Below are 27,439 nucleotides of genomic sequence, written 5' to 3'. Positions count from 1 at the left end.
TTTTTCAAGATGGTTTTGGCTATTCTGGGTCCCTTGCAATTCTATATTCACCTAGATTTTTGAAAGCTTCCTTTTGGTAGGTGTATTTTGCTTTGCATTCACATGGACACAGAAATATTTGCTTAGGGGTCCATCCATATACTTCTTATCCAGACCTCCTGCCACCAGCTGAGTGTGTTTAACACTGTAGAAGTCCACTTCTGGCCAGTACCATCATGTCATGCAGAGCCTTCTGGGAACCAGGCTTCTTCTTCTTTTTTTTTTTTTCTTCTTACGTTAAGTGGTCATAAGGGACTCTTCAAGATGCCATAACTGTAGAGGAGGAAAAAGTGATAAGGCAGTAGATATAGTTGCACTGAGAGGATGGACCACCTACTTTCACAAACTAATTTGATGGTAAGACCTACTAGAGGGTGGACTCCTATAATCCATTTCCACTTAATATTGGCATGTTTTTGAACACTTTATGATGTTCTGTATCAGAGGACACCCAGTTCATGATAGGAAATTCAGGTCACATGTTTCCCTAATATCCCTTGACTCAAGTGTTCGGTTTTTATCAGGGCTCAGGGAGTCTGGAACTTTTTCTCAAAAGAAAAGTAGTTATTTTCTAAAGAGGGTATGACTTTGTTCCAAAGACTTAGAATTGCCACAGTCTCTAAATAGCATCCTGATCTGCCAGAGATAATTTGAAGATTGTTGGATTTTCTGGATCATAAAAGACAAGAGGCAGAGCTGCTTGTTGGCAACATGAACTAGTTGAGAAGTCTGTCATTTAGTCTGGGTCCTTCTCAAAGCTGAAAATCTTACGGGTTACTTTGCAAATGGGTAACACAACTAAATGCAGTCTGTGTTTCCTCCAAAATGCATAGAGACCCAACAAACCCAGTGAATCTTTCTTAGCAATAGAGGATGCAAAGCAACTTGCCTTTTACTTGAGAGGAAATGTCTCAACAAACCCCAGAGGAAATTTAACTCCAACACTCTCCTTCAGTGTATCTTACTAAAGTATCTACAGTGTGTAGGACTTAAGGTATACCAAGTTCAATCAGCACCATGAGCTCTTTAGTGGACCAACATGATATCCGGTGGTACAAAGATCAAAGACCCTGTAGATTATATGTGACAGAGATCTAGATGACAATGAAAGCCAAGTGAAAGGAAATTGTTCTGATGCTTTCTAATTATTGGAAAAAGGAAGGAAAAAATTCTCCAATCAATAGCTATATTGATTGGCTCCAGAACAGAGATACTGTAACTGAATAGCAATCACACCATGGTCACCACCTGAGTACATTTACAATTATCCTTTTTATTATTCAAGATCCATCTTTTTGGAAGAGGAGAGTATAATTCAAATAAATGAGTCAAGTGGGGAAGTGATACATCTCACCACTCCTGCATTTTTCAAGATGTTTTTGATGCACAAATTTTGTTCAAAAGAGGAATTCCATTGGCTTCCACTTGGCCTTGCATCCCATAATAACTTCTATGCCACAGATCAGGGAACTGGAATGGAAATGAATTCTATCAGTTGTTGTGTATATCTCATTAAATTTACTTTTATTACCTGACCACTATAAGAATGCACTATATGAGGCATTCTGAGTCCACAGAGATTATCATCAACTCAGAATCAGGGTCCCATTACTGGCCAGAGTCTGTACTTACCTTTCTCCAGTTCACAGTTATCCTCTAGGGAAGGATGAAAGAAGATTTATCATAAAACAGGTAGCATTATTACTTCACTTGCCTTCCAAATCTCACCCTAGTGATCTAACTAGTGCAATGTCCAATTAAACACAAACTAATTAGATCATGTCCAGAATGCTAGATGCATTGGAATTTAGAATAAGGCATCTTTAGTTTTGCAAGTGTTCAACTAGTAGAAGAGTGGAATGGGAATTGAGCAAACTATCAATGGCATCCAGCACAGTATTTCTTGGAATAACTCGAGATTCAAGCCCAATACATTCTACCACCAATTCTCTGGTTGAGGAAAAGGAAACTGTATGACTAAGCTGGTAGACAGCAAAGAGGGAGTTTAATTACTATATTCAAGTCTAGAAAAGGGGTAAAGTTCAAATTTGTTCCTCAAACAAAGCTTTCTTGAGTATGATCCATTAGGTTAGTTGATACGATTAGCCAGAGACATTGGCCAAGATGAGCTTCAACTCAATTATATTTTAATTTAGATAGTGTTGCATTAAGAAGAGTTTGTGTTCTCTCTGTATGACTATCCCATGAAGGAAAAAAAAACCCCAAAACTAAAAAAGCCTTCTGCCAGGACCTCTTAAGGAGAGAAAAAAAGCAGTGTGTAACATAGTCAAAACTGGAGATACTCTTGTTGAAGAGATGATGAGAACCCTGCTCACTTGCCTGTTTCCTTACCTTGAACTTTGCTTCTCCTGCCACAGGTCCTGAGGATTTCTGAAAATAATGTTTTGAAAAACACGTTGCTAGGCTATTAGAACAGCATGTTCCTAGAGTCTGTGACAGGCCTAATGAATCAACTGGCTGCATTGACTCATCTGAGACCTGTTTCTGAACATTGGGGTGTGGTTTTAGGTTAAGGGATTCTGGCTCCTGGTATCTATCGAGGGACAAAGCAACATTAAAAAAACAACAACAACAACAACAATAACAAAAAAAAAAACCCAAAAAACTTCTAAAGTTAAAGCAGCATTTGAGGCTCAGTATGATTTCAGTATTTTTTAAAACCATATTTTCTTGAATTAAAAATAGCTGTGGAGTTTTGGAGTAGGCCTGATTTTCTAATGGAGTGACTTAAATTCAGATTAAATAATCACCTTGGCTCCATTCATTCTGCAAGTATTTATGAAGCACTTACTATGTTCTGGACATTATACTAGGTCCTGGGGAGAAAATAGGAAGCACAGCAGATAAAGAAGTTTCTTTCTTCACAGAGATTTCTGTTTAATGGAGAAGACAGACTTTAATAAAATAGTAATACAAACAAACATAACATGATACCAATGGCAGGTGGTACAAAAGAGATCCACAGTGCTATCAGAGCCTAGTCAAGGAGGGACCTGATCAGGGATGTCAGGAAAAGCATCTCTGGGGAAATGACACTTGAGCTGACATCTAAAGATGAATGGAGGTTAACTAGATAAAAAATGTTGGAGGATTTCCAGGCAAAGGGAATAGCATTGGCAAGTCCCTCTGGCAGGATGAAGCAGGTCAAGGACAAGAGACTGAAAGATAGATGCATGGTGAAGAAGAGCAGGCAGGAGGAATGTGAAATAAGAGGGGACCACTGGAGAGATAGACTAGGAATGAAAATTTTCTATTAAGGAGTTATGACTTCTTCCAGAAAAATATAAAGTAATTTTTTTTTAGATTTTATTTATTTTTTGAGAGAGAGAATGAGAGAGAGAGAGAGAGAGAGCACATGAGAGGGGGGAGGGTCAGAGGGAGAAGCAGACTCCCTGCTGAGCAGGAAGCCCGATGCGGGACTCGATCCTGGGACTCCAGGATCATGACCTGAGCCGAAGGCAGTCACTTAACCAACTGAGCCACCCAGGCGCCCTATAAAGTAATTTTTTTAAGATTTATTTATTTATATTAGAGAGAGAGCTCATGGGGGGGTAGGGGCCAAGGGAGAGAATCTCAAGCAGACTCCCCACTGAGCATGGAGACTGACATGGAGCTGTATCTCACCACCCGGAGACCATGATGTGAGCTGAAATCAAGAGTCCGACTGAACCACCCAGGTGCCCCTGGAAAAATATAAAGTAATTTTAATCAGGGATGACATGATCAGATTTGTGTGTTGAAAAGATCACTTTGGCTATATTCAGAAGTACAGATCAGAAAAAGAAGAGATTGGATACAGGTAAGTGAGTTAGTGAGTTCTTTTCTTTTGTTTTTTTTTTCTTTATTAACATATAATGTATTATTTGTTTCAGGGGTACAGGTCTGTGATTCATCAGTCTCACAATTCACAGCGCTCACCATAGTACATACCCTCCCCAATGTCCATCACCCAGCCACCCCATCCCTCCCACCCCCCTCCACTCCAGCAACTCTCAGTTTGTCTCCTGAGATTAAGAGTCTCTTACAGTTTGTCTCCCTCTCTGGTTTTGTCTTATTTCATTTTTCCCTCCCTTCCCCTATGATCCTCTCTCTTGTTTCTCAAAATCTTCATATCAGTGAGATTATATGATACTTATCTTTCTCTGATTGACTTATTTCACTTAGCGTAATACCCTCTAGTTCCAATCTTGGCATCCATGTTCATCAGGGATATTGGTCTGTAGTTCTCCTTTTTGATGGAGTCTTTGGTTTTGGGATCAAGGTAATGCTGGCCTCAAAAAATGAGTTTGGAAGGCTTCCTTCCATTTCTATTTTTTGGAACAGTTTCAGAAGAATAGGTATTAATTCTTCTTTGATTGTTTGGTAGAATTCCCCTGGGAATTGCTCTAGATAGCATAGGCATTTTCACAATATTTCACAAGAGCCCTGGGCTCTTGTTTGTTGAGAGATTTTTAATTACTGCTTCAATTTCCTTAGTGGTTATGGGTCTGTTCAGGTTTTCTATTTCTTCCTGGTTCAGTTTTGGTAGTTTATACATCTCTAGGAATGCATCCATTTCTTCCAGATTTTCTAATTTGCTGGCAAAGAGTTGCTCATAGTATGTTCTTATAATTGTTTGTATTTCTTTGGTATTGGTTGTGATCTCTCCTCTTTCATTCATGATTTTACTTATTTGGGTTCTTCCTCTTTTCTTTTTGATAAGTCTGGCCAGGGGTTTATAATCTTATTAATTCTTTCAAAGAACAAGCTCCTAGTTTCATTGATCTGTTCTACTGTTCTTTTGGTTTCTGTTTCATTGATTTCTGCTCTGATCTTTATTATTTCTCTTCTCCTGCTGGGTTTAGGCTTTATTTGCTGTTCTTTCTCCAGCTCCTCTAGGTGTAGGGTTAGGTTGTGTATTTGAGATCTTTCTTGTTTCTTGAGAAAGGCTTGTATTGCTATATGCTTTCCTCTTAGGACCACCTAAGAGGTGGTCTGCATCCCAAAGATTTTGAACAGTTGTGTTTTAATTTTCATTTGTTTCCATGAATTTTTTTAATTCTTCTTTAATTTCCTGGCTGACCCATTCATTCTTTAGTAGGATGCTCTTTAGCCTCCATGTACTTGAGTTCTTTCTGACTTTCCTCTTGTGATTGAGTTCTAGTTTCAAAGCACTGTGGTCTAAAATATGCAGGGAATGATCCCAATCTTTTGGTACCACTTGAGACCTGATTTGTGATCCAGGATGTGATCTATTCTGGAGAATGTTCCATGTGCACTAGAGAAGAATGTGTATTCTGTTGCGTTGGGATGGAATGTTCTGACTCTATCTGTGAAGTCCATCTGGTCCAGTGTGTCTGGACCTTTATTTCCTTGTTGATCTTTTGCTTAGATGATCTGTCCATTTCAGTGAGGGGGGTGTTAAAGTCCCCTAGTATTATTGTATTATTGTCAGTGTGTTTCTTTGATTTTGTAATTAATTGGCTTATATAGTTGTCTGCTTGATGTTGGGGCATAGATATTTACAGTTGTTAGGTCTTCTTATTGGATAGACCCTTTAAGTATGATATAATGTCCTTCCTCATCTCTTATTATAGTCTTTGGTTTAAAATCTAATTTGTCTGGTATAAGGATTGCCACCCCAGCTTTCTTTTGATGTCCATTAGCATGGTAAATGGTTTTCCACCCCCTCACTTTCACTCTGGAGGTGTCTTCGCGTCTAAAATGAGTTTCTTGCAGACAGCATATCAATGGGTCTTGTTTTTTTATCCAGTCTGATACCCTGTGTCTTTTGATTGGGGTATTTAGCCCATTGACATTCAGGGTAACTATTGAAAGATATGAATTTAGTGCCATTCTGTTGCCTGTAAGATGACTGTTACTGTATATTGTCTCTATTCCTTTCTTGTCTATGTTACTTTTAGGCTCTCTCTTTGCTTAGAGGACCCCTTTAAATATTTCTTGTAGGGCTGGTTTGTTGATTGCAAATTCTTTTAGTTTTTGTTTGTCCTGGAAGCTTTTTATCTCTCCTTCTATTTTCAATGACAGCCTAGCTGGATATAGTATTCTTGGCTGCATACTCTTCTCGTTTAGTGCCCTGAATATATCATGCCAGTCCTTTCTGGCCTGCCAGGTCTCTGTGGATAGGTCTGTTGCCAATCTAATGCTTCTACCGTTGTAGGTTACAGACCTCTTGTCCCAAGCTGCTTTCAGGATTTTCTCTTTGTCTCTAAAACTTGTGAGTTTTACCATTAGATGTTGGGGTGTTGACCTATTTTTATTGATTTTGAGGGGGGTTCTCTGTATCTCCTGGATTTTGATGCCTGTTTCCTTCCCCAAATTAAGGAAGTTCTCTGCTATAATTTGCTCCAATATACCTTCTGCCCCTCTCTTTCTTTCTTCTTCTTCTGGGATCCCAGTTATTCTAATGTTTTGCTTTATGGTATCACTTATATCTCGAATTCTCCCCTCGTGATCCAGTAGTTGTTCCTCTCTCTTTTTCTCAGCTTCTTTATTCTCCATCATTTGGTCTTCTATATCACTAATTCTCTCTTCTGCCCCATTTATCCTAGCAGTTAGAGCCTCCATTTTTTATTGCACCTCATTAATGTTTGTATTGATTTAGGTCCCTGGCAGTCGGTACTGCCTCTTGTTCTTTTTTTTTTGAGGTGAGTTTTCCATCTTGTCATTTTGTCCAGAGGAGAATAGATGAATGAGAGAATAAAATGCTAACAGGATAACAACGACCCCAGAAAAATATACACTAAAGAAATCAGAAGAGACCTTCCAGAAATGGTTGCTTTTCTGTTCAGAGAGTTGCTGCTATTATTTTCTTCGACCTCCTGTTGAGTTTGTAGGTGTTCTGAATGGTTTGATAACTATCTACCTGAATTCCTGGGACCAGAAGAAACTTAGGTCTCCTACTCCTCTGCCATCTTGCACCTCCCCCGCGAGTTAGTGAGTTCTTGTAATAGTCTGTAAGAGTCAGGATTTGGCTTGAATTAGGAAATGGAAAGGACTATAAAAAATTTATCATTGAAGAGACATTTGGTAGGAAAAATTGGCAGGGCATGGTGATGGGTTGTATATAGAAATAAGGAAGAAGGACATGTCAAAGATGACCTCTAAGCTTCCAGCTTGCATAATTGGATGAATCACTGAGATTTTTTTTATGAGGTTTGATGGAAAAAGACCAATTTGATGGGGTACAGAGTATTGGAGATCATAAGTCAGTTTTGAATATGTTGAGTTTAATATGCTTTTCAGATATCCAAGGGAAATATCTATGCAGATCGAGAACTCTATTAGACACACATTTGCATATAGTACAATGGGCATTGATAGGACTGCTGAAGCAGGAAGAAGTATTGAGAAGGACTGTTGAGTAAGGCCAGGTATTGAAAGAATCTCAACAAAAGATGCCTGAGTAGGGAAGACATATCTCAAAAGGAGACTGAGAAGAAATAGCCAACAAGGTAGGAGGAACCCAGCGGACTGGTATATTTGTGAATGGTCTGGGAAGAGAATATTTCAAGGAGAGAGCAGTTGAGTAAAATGGACTTGTGAGGTCAAGTAATCCTAAACTGTCCACTGTAACACAATCACGATTCAGTGCATAGGTCAAGAATGGTCACTTGGTTACAAAGCTCAGCATCTTAGATCACACACCAGGAGCTCCTGTGATGTCTGCAGCCAGGCTCACTGGTATTCTAGGCCAATGCTTGAAATATATATTTCACCTGTATTTAAGATTAAGTATCACATTAAGCAACCAAATCTAAGATAATGAAGGTATACATTCGAAGGATAGGTTCTGCATGCATATGATTAAAAGGAAATTCTTCAGTAATAATAACTTGGGCCAGAAGGCGCAAGGATTGGTCAGCTTACACATAAATTTTAAAAAGTGAAAAAAAATACATAGTAGTATTTAATCTTGCCACTATTCATCCTTAACTAATGTCTACCAATTGAAATAAGTCTAAACTCTGAGTCACATTATTAAAAAAGGACTGGATTTTTTGGTTTTGGTTTTTTTGGTGCTAGATATGTGATAAGAATGTTAGAAATATGTTTTTTATCTAGGAGAATATTAAACATACATCAAACTAGCCTATAAAACTAAGAAATAACTCATTCTTCTCATCTTGCAAGGGATACACAAGGGGTCTGTGGTCACTAGAATTTGGAACATGGAAATCACAAAGAGGATTAAATACCAACTACCTCAGAAACTTAAAGTGTAAACAAAGGGGAAATCCTTCACCAAGCAATTATGCAAAATTTCTCACATTTGAAAAGTGCATTAACAACTTTTGGTTTCAGATTAAATGGCGTGGGTTGGAAGTTGCAAGGGTAGAAACTGTCTTCTTCTAAAATGCTCACAAAGTCTGGATAAAACATTACACATTCTTTTAACTCTACAGAGGAACATGAAAGAAAGGAAATCTCCAGGGTCCAAAACAAAGTAGCTGGAAACCAGAAGGGAAACCAGAGGATAAACAAAGTGAAGACTCATTATCCTGTGGGCATTTTCCCACCTTGGTAACTAGACCCTGAGTGGTAACAGCCATTCCTGGGGCAGAAGACTAGGTTGTAGCCCACACAAGGTGGGGAGTTAAAACTAGTACCCTCACAAAATCTTGGACACTTGGAGGCCTCCTATAAATAAAAGAGCAGACTAGGAAAAACCCTTCCAAGAAAGAGGAAACAAAGGAGGGCCTAGTCTCAGTATTTACTCTGTTAGCAATCAGGTGTTTCCTAAATTCATAAAGGCTTGAGATTCAAATATATCCAACTTTTGTGTTTCAGAAAACACCAACTTGAGGTTGAACCAGGTTGATGGTGCCACAGGACAGCTTGCAGACACAAAACCAAATACCAGAGTTCAGAAGAATTGCAACACATCTAGGGTCATTTGATTTGTGTCCACTGTGTAGTTCAGTGGAGTCACTATGGTCTAAATGAGACTAAATAAAACAATAAATCATGTTCCCCTACATCACCCATTTATAAAATCAGGTCTGGCTGGCTGAAAACAATAAAACTCAGCAGTTGTATCTTGTCGGCCAAAGTGCCTGCTTCTATTTTTGTAAGTAAAATTCTATTGTAACATAATCACACCCATTCATTTACATTTTGCTTGTAATTGCTTTCCTACTGCAAGAAATGGCAAAGTGGAGTAGTTACAGAAGACTCACGTACCGCCCAAAAGCCTGAAGTAGTTATTATCGGGCCCTTTACAGAAAATGTTTGCTGACTACCATTCCATAAGATAACATGGGAGAATATTTTTCCTAACTTTGGGATAGGCAGATCCCCAAAAGTACTAATGCTGAAGGAAATAACTGATAAATCGGGCTACACTAAAATTAAGAATTTCTATTTACCAAAATATACTATTAAAATGATGAAAATGCAAGTCACAGAAGATATTTACAATGTCCTTGATAAAGGACTATGTTCAGAATGTACAGCAAACTCTTACAAATTAATAAGAAGACCAGACAACCAATTAAAAAGTGAGCAAAAGACTTGAACAGCTCTTTGCAAAAGAGGCTAATAAATAATAAATGGCTAATAGACACATGAAATTCCATTAGTCCTCAGGAAAACGTAACTCAGAAACACAATGAATTGGTACTATAAACTTACCAGAATGGCCAAAATTAAAATTTGTAAAAATAATAATGTCAAGTGTTACAATGTGAAAAATAGGAACTTTCATATACCACTTAAGGGAATATAAATTGGTGTGTCCACTGAAACATGGAAATATCTATAAAAGCTAAATCTATATACAATAACCTAAACCTGTGAATAAATTGTGATATTCATACAATTAAATACTACATAGCAATCAAAAGAACAAACTCTTGATACATGCAACAACATGGATGAATATATACATATATATACAAATAGGCAAATATATATATATATATACATATTTGCTAGGGCTGCCACGGAATACCACAGATCACTTGCTTAAACAAGAGAAATTTACTTTCCCACAGTTCTGAGTCTAGAAGGCTAAGGCCAAAGTGCCGGCAGGTTTGGTTTCTTCCAAGGCCTCTCTCCTTGGCTTTCTCCCTGTGTCCTCACACAGTCATCTCTCTGTGCTCATGCATGTCGATGTCTTCTTAGAAGGACACCAGTCATATTGGATTAGGGCCCACCCATATCACTCATGAAGTCAGTATGACTTTATTTTACCTTAATTACCTCTTTAAAGGGCCTCTCTCTCCAAATATAGTCATATTCTGTGGTACTAGGGATTAGAGCTTCATCCTATGAATTCTCAGGGGATACAATTCAGCCCATATATATATATATATTCATATATATATATACATATTCACATATATATATACATATTCACTATTCATATATATATATATATATATATATGAATAGTGAAAGAAGCCAGACACACAAAAAAAGTGTATATTGTATGATTTCAAACACTTAAATATATGGGGATGCCTGCGTGCCTCAGTCGGTTAAGCATCCAACTCTTGATTTTGGCTCAGGTCATGATCTTGGGGCCATGGGATCAAGCCCCACATTGGGCTCCACACTCAGCATGGAGTCTGCTTGAGATTCTCTCTTTCTCTCTGCCCCTCCCCTGCTCAGGTGCACATGCTTTCTCTCTCTCTCTCAACAAATGAATAAAATCTTAAAAAAAAAAAAAAACTAATGTATATGATGATAGAAGTGAGGACAATTGTGATTATCTTCTGGGGCTAAGTAATGGGAGAGAAAATGAAGGAAGTTTCTGGGGTGCTAATAATGTTCTGTTTTTAATCTGGATAATAGCTATTCAAGAGTTTATTTGTGAAGATTTGTTGAGCCATATGATTTATTTATTTATGATTTATTTTATCTGTCAATATCTAACTTACAGGTCAATAAAAGTTTATTTAAAATTTAAAAATTCATACTTACCTGGTGGGAGAGATAGCATGATCATGAAGGTGGTTCTCTCAGGGTGAGGCTCATCCATTGCACTCAGGTCATTCTGACCCCTGCAATTTCCCCAAGCACAGGAAATTCGGCTGCACAGTTTCTGCTGGTAGAGAACTGTGTTCACACTTTCCTCTGATTTAAAAAAAAAAAATTAAAAATTAAATTAAAAAAATTCAAACAAAAGTAACAAAAAAGAAAGTATCAACTTTAGACATGTGCTCACAATAAAAACACAAGGGAACAGATCAGTATAAGCAAGTTTGGAACAAACAGTCATCTACCGGACTAGCCTTTCAAGTATTTATAATAGTGGAAGCAGATAGCAAAGTAAATAAAGACATAACAGAGGAAATAAAAGCATAATCAAAGTTCAAAATATTATTTTTAAGGACCAAATAGATTGAAAAAGACCCAAATAGAGCTCATCTGATAAAGGTATCAGTCTTTGCAAAGAAAAAATTATCTTTAAAGAAACTTCTCAGACATTCATATTTTAGGTGTCAACAGTGTCTCTTTATAATGATTTCGCCAGATCTCTGATTTTAATCTTGACTTGTTGTTATCTAGAGTGTGTTCATGTGAAATATTATATTTTTTGAATGATTTGTCAAATTTTCCTATTCTTTCTCCAGCAAAAATAGATCCTCCCGTCATGAATATAACCCAAGTTAATGGATCTTTGTTGGTGATTCTCCATGCTCCAAATTTACCATATAGGGACAAAAAAGGAAAAAGTGTATCAGTAGAAAATTACTATGAGCTAGTATACCGAGTCTTTATAATTAATAATTCACTGGAAAAGGTAAGTTCAGGTGAATAGGTAAGTTTGGTATTTTTCTTTTGTTCACTTAAGTAACATTTTAGCTCTAAAGTATGTCCTCTCTTTTGCCACTCAATCCCCTCTTACTTTTCTTAACCTTTTTTTAAATTCCTTCTCACTTCCACCCTCATTGATAAACAATTAGCAGTTGGCATCACCATTACAACTCTCGTGTATGTGTATCTGTGTTTCTGCCTTTGTTCAGCTGGTGTCCACTTAATCTTGCTTGCATATCTAAAGATTGGTGTGAATGATATTTAATTCCATACTCATTTTTATGGATTTTACACAAACTTTTCTTTTCTTTTTAGTGTTCAACGATTCATTAGTTGCGTATAACACCCAGTGCTCATCACAACACGTGCCCTCCTTAATACCCGTCACCTGGTTACCCCATCCCCCCACCCCCCTCCCTTCTGTAACCCTCAGTTTGCTTCCCGGAGTCCAGAGTCTCTCATGATTTGTCTCCCTCTCTGATTTCTTCTCATTCAGTTTTCCCTCCCTTCCCCTGTGGTCCTCCGAGCTATTCCTTATGTTCCACATATGAGAGAAACCATATAATAATTGTCTTTCTCTGCTTGACTTATTTCACTTAGCATAATCCCCTCCAGTTCCATCCATGTCGATGCAAATGGTAGGTATTCATCCTTTCTGATGACTGAGTAGTATTCCATTGTATATATGGACCACATCTTCTTTATCCAATCATCTGTTGAAGGACATCTTGGCTCTTTCCACAGTTTGGCTCTTGGGGACATTGCTGCTATGAACATTTGGGCACACTTTTTAAGTGGCTTTTGGGTCACAGCATTATGTCTTTATGCCAATTTTGCTATAATATTTTAATCCACCATCAGTGCCTTTATCTTGTATGATGCTTAATTGAATGTTCCTTTTCAGTGTCCATCTAAGGCAGGGTTCCTTTGGTTCTAAGGAACAGAAACCTGTTTAAACTTGTTCACATAGAAAAGGGGAGGGAGAGGGGAGTTTTATTAGGAGGTAACAAGTGATCTTAGGGATAGGCAGATGCAGGAAAGATAGTGCTGCCAGGCTTTGAAGTGACTGGGAAGGACAAATGGAGAAGCAGTTCTTAAAGGATGTGAGTTCATCTCTCTAGCCACATGTTGTACAGTGTCTCCAGTGGTCTCCACGTCTCCCCCATTCTCCTCACTGTACAGTCCAAATTCTTGGACAAGAGACTCTGGCCACTGGGTCAGCCAGTCAGCAGCCCTCGTGTTGCATGTACGTAGCCATGACCTGTCCATTTATCAGGCTCTGAATAAGGACTCTGGAGGAGGATGTGTCTGGGAAGAAAGCCTATAACCTAACTACTACTGAGACCATGGAGAACTTATTAATTTTATCACAAATAGGGCAAGTTGGTGACTAACCAAAAACCATTTACAATCTTATTTTTCCCCTTTATGTATAGGAGCAAAAGGTATATGAAGGAGCCGGCAGAGTTGTTGAAATTGGAGCTCTGGCACCTCACTCTGTTTACTGTGTGGTGGCTGAAATGTACCAGCCCATGCTAGACAGAAGAAGTCAGAGAAGTGAAGAGAGATGTGTGGAACTTCCTTGAAGGAGTATGGAGTGCTCCACAACATGGAAATCGAAAACTCTCTGAGAATGGGATGGCTCATGGTTGAAGGATCTCACTGAAAGTTGTGTTTATATTTTCTTGATGCAGCCTTCACCATTACACCTCGGGGAACTCTTTGTTTATCCATTCTTTCTTCCTTTACGTTGTATTTGTGAACTAACTTAAGCAACACTGCTCAAAACATTGGAATTTAAAGAGGAGGCAGAGAATAAAGGGCTCTCTGAAATGCAGAACTTTATTTCTCAATGTAACATCCCAACAACAATCTGCATTTGCTCTAAGCTAAATAAACATTTGAGAGCCAAGGTAAGAGTAGGCATTTAACAAACTATTGTTGGATTAATTTTTTTTAAGATAACATTACAGACAGAAGCAATCCTGAAGCAATCCTTTTTCACTCTCTATTGAGACAGTTAACTTGACATAGATAGGCCAATTTTTGCATAACTGGAACTTTTACCTGAATGAATATTTTCCCATACATTTCCTATTTCATATGAATATACTGTCTCATACATTTCTATTATAAGATATTTCTACTTAATGAACTAATATTTTCTTTTAAATTCTATGTAAATAAAAATAGTATTGGAAAAAAACTCATGATCTCTGGACTAATATCTAGATTAATATTGACAATAACATCTAAATACCAAAGGAATCCTATGCAACACCATTTCTCTCATTTACTCACATAAGGTTTTCTTTTCTGTGTTTGTTTTTTCATATTGCCATAAAATAATTTATCCTTATTCTCAAAATCAAGTAAATATCTTTTAGCAACAAAGTAAAAAGAAGCTTTGATTCCAATTTATACCATACTTACTATTCAAGCCTCCTGGGCAAAGGGTCTCTTGCTGGTGGCACCTTCATATTCTCTATATACAAGGATGTTATGAATGACATTTTGATTGGGGGATGTGGGGGATGGTTGGAGACCAGGTAGAGAAGTTGGCTTGGAGCTGAAAGCACACAGTGGGTGGTAGGCTTATTTGGGAGAGGGACTGAAGTGGACAGAGATTATAGGGCCAAAGAAAACCCATCAATGACCTCTCAGCAGCTCCACTGCCCCCTGAGCAAAGGTCTGTGGCCTAAGGCTGTGTAGGCAAAAAAAAAAACAAAAAAAAAAACTGCTTTCTCCACTTTGGGCTTTGTCTTGTATATGTGTTTAAGGTTGTCTTTCTTGTGAAGAGATACATATCAGATAATATTTGTACAGTTCCTCATGAAAACTGCTCCAAAATGTGATAAAAATATAGTAAATGCTTCTGGTTATATACAATTACACACAATAATAGATGGATTAAAAATTACCCAGAATTGCATGGAGGGAGAGAGTAAGAGACAGAGCAAGAGCTAGAGAATTAGTTTCATTGCTTTCCCATATGGTCAGAAAAAAATGAATTTGAGCATAGATCTAGAGACAATCTCAGCCCAATACCAAAAACTGACCATAAAAATGGATGAAGGGATGGTCATTTCTCCCAGCACATCCCTCAGCAGGTTCAGGCTCCAGTCCATACAAGTTTGCATTTGCACATACATTAATTATATCTTTAACCCTCACATCTGCCCACAAGGCAGTCATGATTATCATGAAATAGATGGTCACTTATTTTACAGGTGAGCCTCTGAGAAGTTGTGATTTGACAAGGTCAGAGACCATATCTATCTGCTTCAAAGCTTAAGCGCTTTTATCAGACCCTCTAGAAATTTCTCTGGGATTTTGTACATACAGATATCCCTTTAGTTTGCTAGTTAAAATTCCTTTTTTTAAAAAAAGATTATAGGGGCGCCTGGGTGGCTCAGTCGTTAAGCATCTACCTTTGGCTCAGGTCATTATCCCGGGGTCCTGGGATCGAGCCCCGCATTGGGCTCCCTGCTCTGCGGGAAGCCTTCTTCTCCCTCTCCCACTCCCCCTGCTTGTGTTCCCTCTCTCACTGTCTTTCTCTCTCTGTCAAATAAATAAATAAAATCTTAAAAAAAAAAGATTATATATTTGAGAGAAAGAGAGAGTGTGAGTGGGGGAGGGACAGAGGGAGAGAATCTTCAAGCACACTCCTGATTGAGTGGCTAGCCCGATTTGGGGCTCGATCCCATAACCCATGAGATCATGACCTGAGCTGCAACCAAGAGTTGGATGCTTAACTGACTGAGCCACCCAGGACCCCTAAAATTCCCTTTTTTAAATGTCAGTTTCACTCTGTTGAACTTTGGGACTTTTTTTTTTCTTTAATGTCAGTTGGTATACTGAAGGGCAAGTATTGACTTTTAAGACAAGAAAGCAATGGGGGCAGGAAGATCCGATGGGACAGCTGGGCAGCTGGTGGGTAGCCATCTGCTTTCAGGGACAAATAGAGCAGCATCAGTAATACCTGTTTGTCCTGGATGGTTGGAAGGTATGTATTCACTGGAAAGATCTCTTAAGTCTATATAGTTATTAGCAAACATTCCCTAGTTGGCAATCTCCAAGTTGCCTTGAAGGCTAGTATCAATAATTTCTATGGTATCTTGATTTTCAAGAAGACATTCAGAAATTCAGAAATTTATTTTATAACAGAACACCCAAAGTTTTCAAGGCAAAAAACAAATCCAGAAAAACCAAAAACCAAAACCAACAACAGTAGCAACAAAACAACCTGATGAGTTGAAAAGCTGAAACAAAATAACTCTAGACAAGGCTTTTAAAATTATAACCATAGAAATTCTTACACCAAACTGTATGATTCCCTTTAATTATATGCCATTTACCCAGAGACGTAAGTGAACTTGGAGAATAGAACATTTTTTATTATTTCAGTGGATTTTCCCTTATTTTATCATGCTGGTTGGGACCATATTCTCTAGAAAGGAAAGTGGGCCTCTGTGTCTTAACAATAATAAAACTCACTACATAGCCCAGTGCTTGGTGTTGCTCAGAGTGAACAACCAAATTGATCTCTACAGAAGAGGAGTGATCCTGAGAGAGGGACCTTGACCCTGACGCCCCAAAGATGTCAATTTTTTTTTTTTTTAAAGCTAAGACCTCAATCCCTTTCAGTACTTCAACGATAGCTAGCCTGTCTTTACTTACCTCCCTGCTGTGGGCAGGGGCTGGCCCATTGGATATTCTTTCCCCTGTCTAGGCTTTCATCCTTTCTGACCCCCCTGTTGGTGACAGAAGGCAACCATGAGCCAGTTCTTTCAGATATTTGCATTGGGGCTTTTTATCTATCAAAGATTAATCTGGAGCAATATACTTTGCCTTGAGTAAAACTAATTCCAAATATACTATGCAACTAGAAATATATATTTTAGGCAGAAAGACCCTTTTCCCTGCCCTTGAAATCATACCAAAGCTGATGATCCTGGAGATGGGTCTGTTTAATCCTGTTCAAGGTCTAGAAAGGTGGGAGATGGTGAGAAGAGACAGCACAGCACCTAGGTAGATCACTGCAGAGCTGATATTTTCTTCCCAGTCACCCCTCATGTCATCCACTGACCCTAAGATTACCACATAACAGCCCCCATAGCTCTGCTTTTCTTTTTTGCCCCTGTTTTTCACTTTATCAAGGGAGTTTCCTTACCCGCCACACGCACAGCACCTCCACATAGTGGGAGGTCAATCAGGGTTCTTCTCAAATACTGAGAACAGAGGAGAGAAGCCGGCTCTTTCCTCCGGGATCATGCACTCTGAGGATCAGCTAAATGTGGAGCCACCACGGGCCAACTTTCCCACTGGAGAGAGAAGCCCATTAGTGACTGAAGTGAACACAAAGGAAAACAGAGCAGAGATGGAGAGAGAGATTTCTGATGGTATTCAAGTAAATCCAGTTGAACTTTGACTTGAGTGAGCAAATAATTTACTTTTACCCCTTACTTTATTTTCACTAAATTTCTATCACCTTCAACCCAGAGACCCTTGACTAGTAGAATAAAATAACAAGTTGTGTAGGGCATGAACTGTGTGCTGTATTAACAAAAGTAAACTTTTTCTGTGTCTACTATAACCTTTAAATACTGAGAGGAACATTGCTAGAAAGTGTGTCTTTCTATGGAGGATAAAATTAATGCAGTTTGGGCTTAGGAAAGGCCTACAACTGTGTATTATTCTGGTCAGGGCTTTATCAAAGATGGGGTCAGCTTTCAGGCCACAAATATTTGTTGATGTCCTAGTATATGCCCCTCACAGTACTAGTGACTCTATTCCATGAACCACACCTACAATGTCTTCAATACTTGTTTCAAATGCTTACAGCTCTCTTGTTCTCTTTCACACACACACACACACACACACACACACACACACACACACAGCAGCTGCCTTTATAGTCTCCTACCATGTCATCTCTACTGGTTTGAGAACAGGGCTTTGTAACTCTGTCTAAATTCCAGCCAAGACCTGATTTCACCTCTATCTTCCATATCTGCATAGAGAATAATATTTTGGGTTGTTTAAAATTAATCTGCTCTTTTTTGTTTTCTCAAAATAACTTTAGCAAAGAAGAATGTTTCCGGAAACATTGTCAACTCCTTAACAGAACTCCAGCTTACAAGTGTATTTCTGTTCTTATTTTTGATGTTGTATGGTACCCCAGGACACAATCCTAGGCATCGGTAGTTTTGCCACAGTAGCAAGAATGGAGCTATGGAGATAAGACACTGACAGTTTGCCAAGACCTCCACAAGCTGGGACCCACTGCCATCAATATATAGTGTTCCAGTGGTTCAGCTTCATTATTAAAAGTAATAAATCTCATTCTTTTAAGGAAAATGTAGTTGAGATCATTCTCTTTTCATAAACCTATAAAAAGAAAAGTGAGCTCATGTTGTTCTGGAAGGAAAAAATCTACTACTAGGATCTGAACTTAATCTCTCAACACCTTCACCCTGAATGGGTGCGAATTCCTTTCCTCTCCCACTAAAAAGGGAGGAAAAATAATCTAATAGGAAAGCAGCCTAAGGATTTCCTTTGCTAGCACAATAGCTAGGACAACAGAGGCACACTTGAAGTGTTTGTTGACTAATTGAATTACGTCACCTGCACAGACTTTGGTTATTCTTTCAGGATGCTTCATATTGGAACTACTGTCTTATGTTTGAGGAATCCCCCCCCCCCCCCCCCCCGTTTATGAAATAGTAGCAGGTGCTTTCTCTCCACATTTCCCTTGCAGCTAAGAGGCAAGTACTGAGGCTCTGCCAATCTGACAGCCTGGCCCCAGGCTTTGAATCCCAAAACGGGTTTCAGATGAGCAGTCTGGTACAGAATCCATGCTGGCCAGAGTGGTTGAGAGAGTGGCACAGAGACAGCCGTGGCTGTGGTTTTGGTGGCAGCACCTGATGGCTAGTGTTTGAGCTTTAAGTGGTGTGAGTTGCACCTGCTGTGCCCACTGCAGCACAGGAGGTTTTAATGGGCCAGTCTAAAACACAACTTGGGCATTGTTCCTGGCTGTGCAGCCTCCAAATCAGGTCCTCTTCCTTGCCCCACTCCCACCCTCCAGAGCCTGTGGGTTATCCAAAATACATTTATTTCTTTCTATTAAAATTAAGTTATAATTTATATGCCAAAAAGAACACAAGTGTTAAGGATATAGGTCAGTAATTCTTACATAGGTATTCTGTATGTATTTCAGACCAAGATATAGGATATTTCCAACAAGCCAAAGGCTTCTTTGCATAGCCCTCCCACTTAGTTTCCCCAGGGGGTACCTACATCCTGATTTCTATCTCAGAGACAAGCTGTTTCTGTTTTTGAACTTCATATAAATAGAATCATACAGTATGTAGTATTCTGTGTCTGCTTTCATTTAATGTTAGCTATGTAAAAGCCATCCATTTTGTAGCATGTATCAATAGCTCATCTCTTTAAATTAATGCATAGATTTCCATTGTATATTTAAAACACAATTTATCTATTCCATTCGTGGACAGAGTTGCTTCTAGTTTGGGACTATCACAAACGAAGTTTCTATAAATTTTCTTATGTATGTTTCTGGTAGACATACGCATGGATTTCTGTTGCATATATAGATATATATCCAGGAGTAGGTCATTAGGTGTAGGTATGTTTAGTTTTAGTGGATACTAACAAACCCATTTTTTCAAAGTAATTATTTTAATTTGTATTCCCACCAGCAATACAAGAGAATTTGAGTTGTTCTATATCCTTGTAAATATTTGGTATTGTTAATATTTTAAATTTTAGCCATACTGGTTGGTATTTAGTCATATTTCAGTGGTGTGTGTGTGTCTTTAAATGAGTGTGTATTAGAGATTTAACTCATGAATGAGAGTACCAGAAGAATGGTAAAGCTTATTCAAAGGACTACAGGAGACAGAGTAGTACTTATAGTCATTGAAAGAAAGAATGTTAGACACAAATCTGGTTAATGTCTTGAGGTCAATGAAACTATAACCTTTAGGGTTATCTTCTGAAAATCACATATATCTCTACAGGAAGAAAAATGAAGATAATATCCCTTTTATCCTTTATTAATGGTTCCTTCATTGCTGTCATCATAATCTTGTATTTCAGCCTGACACACTTATATAGAATCAACAAAAACTATTATTTAACATATAGAAGCCAACTTGTGGTATAATAAGCAAATCTAGAGCTGCACCTACTTAAGCATTGACTAAGACCAGAAGATTAACTTCTATCTCAAAATTTTGCAGAAATTGTATTTTCTTTGTGTGTGTGTGTGTGTGTGTGTGTTAAAGAAGTGTGTTTCTGCAGAAATTGTATTTTCAATAATTTCCATCTCTCCAAAGATGTTTTTTCAATTGTTCTATTCCAAGTTTAGAAAACTAAACCCAAGAAATTCATCTCCACCAGATTTCTGCAGTTACTATAGATGCGAGTGAGTTCCTCTCTTTTCAAGGTCCCCAAAATATTTTAAAACACCAAGCCTGGGGCTCCTGGCTGGCTCAGTCAGTAGAACATGCCCTGAAGGTAAGAATGGCTTGTAATAGTAGGGCATTCACAAATTTCCAGGACCTTCCAATCTATCCTGTAAAGTTGTTTATGCTCTGAAACACATTTATCAGTAATACTTTATCAACACAGAATTAACCTACAAAAGCCTGAGCATCTCCTTTATTTGATAGTTTTTCCCATGCAGCTCTTCTTTTTAAATGTTTTATTTATTTATTCACGAGAGTCAGAGAGAGAGAGAGAGAGAGAGGCAGAGGCAGAGGGAGAAGCAGGCTCCCTGCCTAGCAGGGAGCCTCATGCAGGGCTCGATCCCAGGACCCCGGGATCATGATCTGAGCCGAAGGCAGACACTTAACCATCTGAGCCACCGAGGTGCCCCTCCCATGCAGCTCTCATAACAGTGTTGAACTAACTAAAAATATGGGCCACACCAAACCTAATTATTTTTAGCGTCCTTCTTTAATAAAGTTAAATACATACATATATACATTCACACTTAGGTCTTTTGCCTGGAGGACCTCCAGGGAAACACAGTTTGTAATAGGTTATTTGTAAAACATCTTGAAAAAATCTTTTGATGCATCCAAGATCTGACCTTGGAAAGACAAAACCAATAGAATTAACACAGGAGATCACTTGACTCAATAACATAGGTACTAGTGATCAATGATCAGAGAATGACCTATAGTAAGGAGTCTGGCCACCTATTGATAAGAGTGATCAGATAGCATTTAAAAATCAACATAGCAAAAGGTGACAAAATTGCAAGAAAACTTAACTCATCCAGAAGTAATTTTATAACTGATGTTCTTATAAAACTAGGGAAAATTAGACACAGACACAGAGAAGGTAACCATATGAAGATGCAAGCAGAGTTTGGAGTTATGAAGCCACGAAACAAGGAATTGCTTAGGGTTGCCAGCAATCACCAAAAGCTTGAAGTGTCAGGGAAGGATCTTCCCCAAGGCCTTCAGAGAGAGTATGCCCTCCCGAAGCCTCGATTTCAGACATCAGAACAAAGTTCTTGTCTGAACACAGATTTTCAGACTGACATAGTTCCTGCCTTGTAGGTTTGACCCACTTTTCCTTATTTGAATGGCAGGTACTTCAAAGCTACCTGAAAAAAAAATCAGGTCAGGTAGGAAGTCAGCACTCGGAATGTGTTCTTTACTGGAGACTTCTCTTTGAGGAGTCTTGACAGGCTTTTGAGAAAGGCTCTGAGCACTGGTTTATCTCTACAGTTTGGGATGTAGAATCCGTTGGCTTTTCAAACATGATTAAGCCTCCCCTTTCTGGATGCTATTTTCTTCCATCTGTCCTCACGAACTTACCAATTCTTACCTTCGTTCATTGCTTTTTAAAAAGCCTTTTTACAAACAGCAAAAAACAGTGAACACGGTTAACATTCTGACTCAGAATTTCTAAGAGCTTCCTCTGCAGAAACAAAGGAAGGAATCTGCTTTCCCCATTATTGCAGATGATCATTTTTCCAAATGTGTGTGTATGTCAACAGGAACAAGGGTCATGAGCCTTTGAGCCTGAAATGCCGTATGGACCCCATCACCTGCCACTCTCCCATTATACCAATGCCACATTTTATGTTTTAACTATGACCACACCATTTCCCATTTCTATTTTAGGGCAAAGGCTAAGCTGCTGTAAAGAGAATCCAAAACATCCTGGTTGAAGTATGATAGCTCTTAATTTCTTTCTCACATTACAGTGCAGGTTCTGTAACTTTTAGAAAAGTAGGTTCTGCCCCAGGAAATCATTCAGGGACCCATTGGAATGAAGTGGGGGGGTGCTGTAATCTCTAACACATAGCTTTCTAAGGCTGCCACAGAAATAGAAAAAGGAAGAGTGATTCAAAGGAAACATCTTTAAGAAAATGAACTGGCAACTATACACATCAATTGCATTCTCCCATGGGTGAGGACTTAGGCACATGGCTACACCCAGTTGCAAGGGAATTGGACGAATGTCCCAAAGAGGGCGGCCCCATTCAATAAAAAGGGAGAGAATGATTTGGGAGGGTAATCAACAGTCTGCCATGGTCAGCATACTGATGTGCCTTATTCTTCATAATGTTTTATAGTATAAGACGGAACAGACAGGGGCACCTGGGCGGCACAGTTAGTTAAGCATCTGCCTCCGGCTTAGGTCCTGGGATCAAGCCCCGCTTCAGGCTCCCTGCTCAGTGGGAGTCTGCTTCTCCTTCTCCCTCTGCCTCTCTCCCCACTTGTGTGTGCTCTCTCTCTCTAATAAATAAGTAAATAAAATTTGAAAAAAAAAAGACATACCAAAAATTTTCAACCATGTCCTTCTTGGTGGATTTTTAAATGGTTCTCAATTTATTGCTATTGTAAACCTTCTTTATACATAATTTTGATAGCTGTGCTTCAACTGTCTTCTGAAGATGGACTAATTTATCCTCCTACTAAGGGCATTGAGTATACCTGCTCTCCTACAGCCTGACAAAAGTGCATCTTATCCAATCTTTTAGGGTTTGCTAATTTAGCAGGTAAAAGTGGTATTCTGTTTCATTTTGCATTTCTTTAAGTATTGCTTATATTGCTTTTTCCCTTTCTTTATAAAATCATTTTATTTTTTTTTCTTTTCTTTTCTTTTCTTCTTTTTTGCCATTTTTCTGTTGGGTTTTGGGTTTTTTTTTTTTTTTACAAATTTTTATGAGCACTTTATAAATACATAGTGCTTTTCCGAATACAGTATACCTGGGCCATGCTCTCCATCAGAGATGGGCAAAAAATAGGCTTGTGGACCCAATCCACCCTATAACTGAAGTTTTATTGGGATACAATAGTGCTCACTTTCTAACATATTGTCTCTGGCTGGTTTTGCGCTGGAATGGCCCTGTTAAATAGTTGTGATTATTGGTGAGGAAAACTTCACCTCTACCCCATCTTAGGCTTCAGCCTAAGTTAACAAAAAGGCAGATTAACGAGAGAAAAACAAATCATTCATTAACACGTGCAGCACGTATCAAGAGGGAGGAACATAAGCAAAGAGTGACTCAGATGGCGGTTTAGTATTCCAGTTTATCTGGCATCTTCAACAAAGAGCAATACATTCACACAGACCTGACGGGACAGAGGAAGGCAGGTTTAGGCTTCCGAGGGTGGCAAACTGGTAAGGTCAACATACGGGAGGAAACTAACGGAAGGTTTGTTGGCAGACTCCTCTGGTGTCCTCCTGGGCCGAGAAGTCTGTCTCCAATAAAAGGAGAATTTATATCTTGCCTTTAGGCAGAAAAGGGGGAGGGTATCGAGTGTTTTCTTGTGTTTGTTGCTTCTTCATTGCTTTCAGCTCACAATATTTTTTTATGTCAAAGAGGCCTATTTTGGAGTGACATAGTCTAGTTTCCTGCATTACAAATTATTATATGGCCTAGAGCTTAAAATATTTACTTTCCAAGCCCTTACAGGAAAAGTTTGTCAATCCCTACCCTAGACTCACTGAAAGAATCTCCAGTGTTGGGGGCTATACCCATGTATTTTGGAAAAGCTTCTCATGGAATTTTAAGTTCACCAAAATTTGAGAAACATGAGTTAGTAGTAGAATACAGAAAGGCATAGTTCCTGAGCAGACTTCTTTTAAATTCTTCTGCATTCCATTTCCTTTTCCCTCCACATTCTACTATTCATAAACCAAAGTATTAAGAGAAACATACTGGGATTTCCAAGCACGTACAACTGATAATAGCCTATGTCTGGTCATTGAGGCAGTATAAAATTCTTTCAAAGTAGTAAAACTTTATTTTAAATAGTTAAATTTTGGGGAAAAGCAAAAAATGAAGATTTCTTAAATGTCAAAGAAGAAAACAATTGTCTTTAGGAAACAATTCTGATATGCAAGTGTACCTATATGTATATGCACAGATATACATGTATTCACATATGGATTAGTTTACGGTTTTGAATGATGTGAAGTGTGTGTGTATATATGTGTACATATAGATCAGAAGTGCCACTTTGGATCAACCCATGATTCAACCAACCCAGCGTTTTGTTCCTTTTTTCTTTTTTTTTTTAGATTTATTTGTTTATTTTAGAGAGAGAGAGAGCACAGTGGGGAGAGCAGAGGAGAGAGAGTCTTTGAAGCAGACACTGAACACAGAGCCTAACATGGGACTCGATCCCATGACCCTGAAACCAAGAGTCAGATGCTTAACCAACAACGCCACCCAAGCACCCCAGCATTTTGTTTCTGTGTATCCCAAAGAACAAGGCCACTTGAAAACCTTTTTTAAACGATGGAAATAATCCCTCAGACAAGTGAGGCTTTCACCTTGTTGTCATTCTTAACATTGAAAGATAACCTGACTTATCTTAACTTTCTTTAGTATTCCATTTGACTCTGTTATCCATGACTTTATTGGATCTTCTTGGGGAGATATTTTAATTTTTGTCCTACCCTCACTCCACCTCACAAAACGTTCTGCAATGAGGTTCTTCTCCTAAAAACAGGAAACACTTTGGGTGATGGTGTTCAATTATTTCATAAGGCACTGAGATCAGCATTTATTTTCTGTGTTCTTTTCTCTTTTATTACAAGTAATCTGTTTCAGTACCACACTGAATTTTAGGCAAATGCTAACATGAATAAAAGTTTCCTCCTTAAAAATAAGAATTTCCTCTCAATGAGGAAAGAAATCCTTACATGCTACATCTATGGCTTTGAACCTTCTTATATTTCAGTTGTTGTAAATTGGAATTCCAAACTGCTTCAAGACTTATAAAAATAGAATTAAAACATACCAAAAAATGTATATCTATTGCATCTACACCTTGGGCTTGGGGTTTGAAATTGATATTTATTTTTAGATGGCACTTTTAGTGCCAAAGTTTTAAGGGACTAAATAGTATTTAATAAGGAAACAGTACTTTGGATTATGGAATTAATGTATTTTTCCAGGAAAGGAAGTATTGTTTTGTTGTCATTATTCAGAAAAAGAAATTACGTTTTCCATAAGATTTCTGGACTCTGAACACATCAAATGTGGAAGTTAATGGCCTGGTCATGGCCTCCTCTGTTCCAAATAGCCTAAATTCACTGTGTAGGAGTTAGCTACTCAATGCCTAGTTTCAAAAGGGTCTGGGACCAATGTGCAGAGCCATAGATGACCCAAATGAAGACATCCATTAATGAGCACTTAGGACATTTGGATTTTATGAAATGTACATTAATTAGCATCTTTAAATCTTTAAGATTTTAAGATTCACATTACTCATTCAGTTCAATATAGATTTAGTTCTTCTGGTCATGCCATCCTTAGGTTTGAACAACTTTCATTTTATCACTGATAACTGTTTTCTCTTAGTGTCTCTTTCTTTGTTCATGTATATCACATAGATCAAAGTTTGGTAAACTATTGTCCAAAGTCTAAATCTAGTCCTTGTCCTGAATTTTGTATTTTTGTATAACCCATGAGCTGAGTGTATTTACATTTGCTAAGAGTGTTTTTTCAAGACTGTACAATAGAGACCATATGTGGCCCACAAAGCCTAAAATATTATCTAGACCTTTACAGAAAAGATTGCCTACCTCCTCTATATCAGAGGAAACACACACACATACAAACACCCACCTAGCTTGTTCCTGTTATATTGAATGGGCTGACCTAATTGGGTCTGTCTCTCATCATTGCTTCCATTCATGCTATGTTGAATCTCCCTTCCCTAACTCTTGGCATCTCAGGCAAACTAACTTTCCAGACAATTTCAGGTATTAAAAACTCCAGTCTAGGATAAACCAAAACCATAATACCATACCCAATTCAAAGTTTCTCCTCTCCTGCCATTTACCACCCCTCTCCCCACCCTGGTTTGAGGATGAGCTGTCAGCTGGGGATATTGTCATCTCAAGGCTAATCTGAGGCTGGAGAATGTAGACAGAAACCCAAACTCATTCAGGTGGCTGTTGGCAGAAGGCCTCACTCAGGTCATTGCCATATGGATTTCTCCATAAGGTTGCTCATGACATGGCAGCTGACTTCCCCCAAAGCACATGATTGGACAGAAAAAGAGAGAGAGGGAGAGAAAGAAAGAGAAAAAAAGAGATGGAAGCAGCAGTGTCTTTTATAACTCAGTCTCAAAAGTGACATGCCCTCCCTTCTGCTATGATGGTCAGGTCAGGTACAATCTGGGAGAGGACAACATGAGGCTGTAAATACCAGGATGCAGGGATCGTTGGGGGCCGTTTTGAAATCTGACCACTACAACTGCTGATCTTTTATGACCCCCTCAGTTTTCTGCCCTCAGCAAACCACCCCATAGCATGTTACTCCTTGAGTCCTCTGCTGTTAGGTTCCAAGACAGCTCAAACCCAGTTATCCCACTTGTCTCTGGGAAAATCACCATCCTTGACATACTGAATGGGAGAAATGCACTTCTACTATTCCTTCCCTCCTGCCTTGTGCAGCCATTCAAGTCTACTCTAGCCAACTTCCTGCTATCAGAATTCTTCAGGAGGAAGGCAGGCACCAGTATGTATGTTCACAAATCTGAGGAACACATTTATTTCTCCTGTAAGTCAAGAACTCTCAGCCACCATGCTCCCCACCAGAGCTCTCTCATCAGCCTTCTCTCTGGAACACTCAGGGGAGCCTGTAAGCGGTGGCAGGTCAGCAAGCACCAGATGGGGGTGAGACGCAGTCTCCCCTTGAAGCAGGATTGGTCGTCTTGGACTTCCCCTCAGATGTCAATGGGGGGAAAGCACCAAGTCTCCTATGAATTCCTCTTTTTTCTTTTCTTTTCTTTTTTTTTTTTAAAGATTTTATTTATTTATTTGACAGAGAAAGAAAATGAAAGAGCACAAGCAGGGGGAGCCACAGAGGGAGAGGGAGAAGCAGACTCCCCTCTGAGCAGGGAGCCAGACCTGGGACTCGATCCCAGGATCCTGGGATCATGACCTGAGCCGAAGGCAGATGATTAATGGACTAAGCCACCCAGGAACCCCTGAATTCCTCTCTTTCAATAAACTTTTATCATTGCTTGTATAAACTGGCAGAGGGAATAGGAATGAGGATTAAAGGACCAGCTTGGCCTCCACTTTGCATTTCAGAAGAAAAATAACT

General features: G+C 38.7%; 1 protein-coding gene and 1 non-coding gene across 8 annotated transcripts in view; both read left to right on the top strand.

The window, feature by feature from the left end:
* IL22RA2 (interleukin 22 receptor subunit alpha 2) overlaps nt 1-13,990 on the top strand; it is a 31,828-nt gene extending 17,838 nt beyond the window's left edge. For 4 of the 7 annotated variants that reach the window (XM_073893986.1, XM_025865934.2, XM_025865931.2 and 1 more), the window contains 2 exons: nt 11,640-11,809; nt 13,260-13,990. In XM_073893986.1, the coding sequence (XP_073750087.1) occupies nt 11,640-11,809; nt 13,260-13,409 (320 nt within the window). In that variant the 3' untranslated portion in view covers nt 13,410-13,990. Of the gene's footprint in view, nt 1-2,417; nt 3,419-8,850; nt 9,131-11,639; nt 11,810-13,259 lie in introns of those variants that run through there. The other 3 variants (XR_012378596.1, XM_073893988.1, XM_073893989.1) reach the window with 3 other exon arrangements.
* On the top strand, nt 10,979-11,142 carry LOC112819470 (U1 spliceosomal RNA). Its single transcript, XR_003206864.1, has one exon. It is a non-coding gene; the product is annotated as a U1 spliceosomal RNA (small nuclear RNA).
* Nucleotides 13,991-27,439: the final 13,449 nt, after the last annotated feature.

This window comes from Callorhinus ursinus, unplaced genomic scaffold, assembly GCF_003265705.2.
Source record: "Callorhinus ursinus isolate GAN/ISIS: 27379988/994484 unplaced genomic scaffold, GSC_fseal_2.0 scaffold6, whole genome shotgun sequence".
Classification (NCBI taxonomy): domain Eukaryota; kingdom Metazoa; phylum Chordata; class Mammalia; order Carnivora; family Otariidae; genus Callorhinus; species Callorhinus ursinus.
This window is presented reverse-complemented; position numbering and strand designations above follow the sequence as displayed.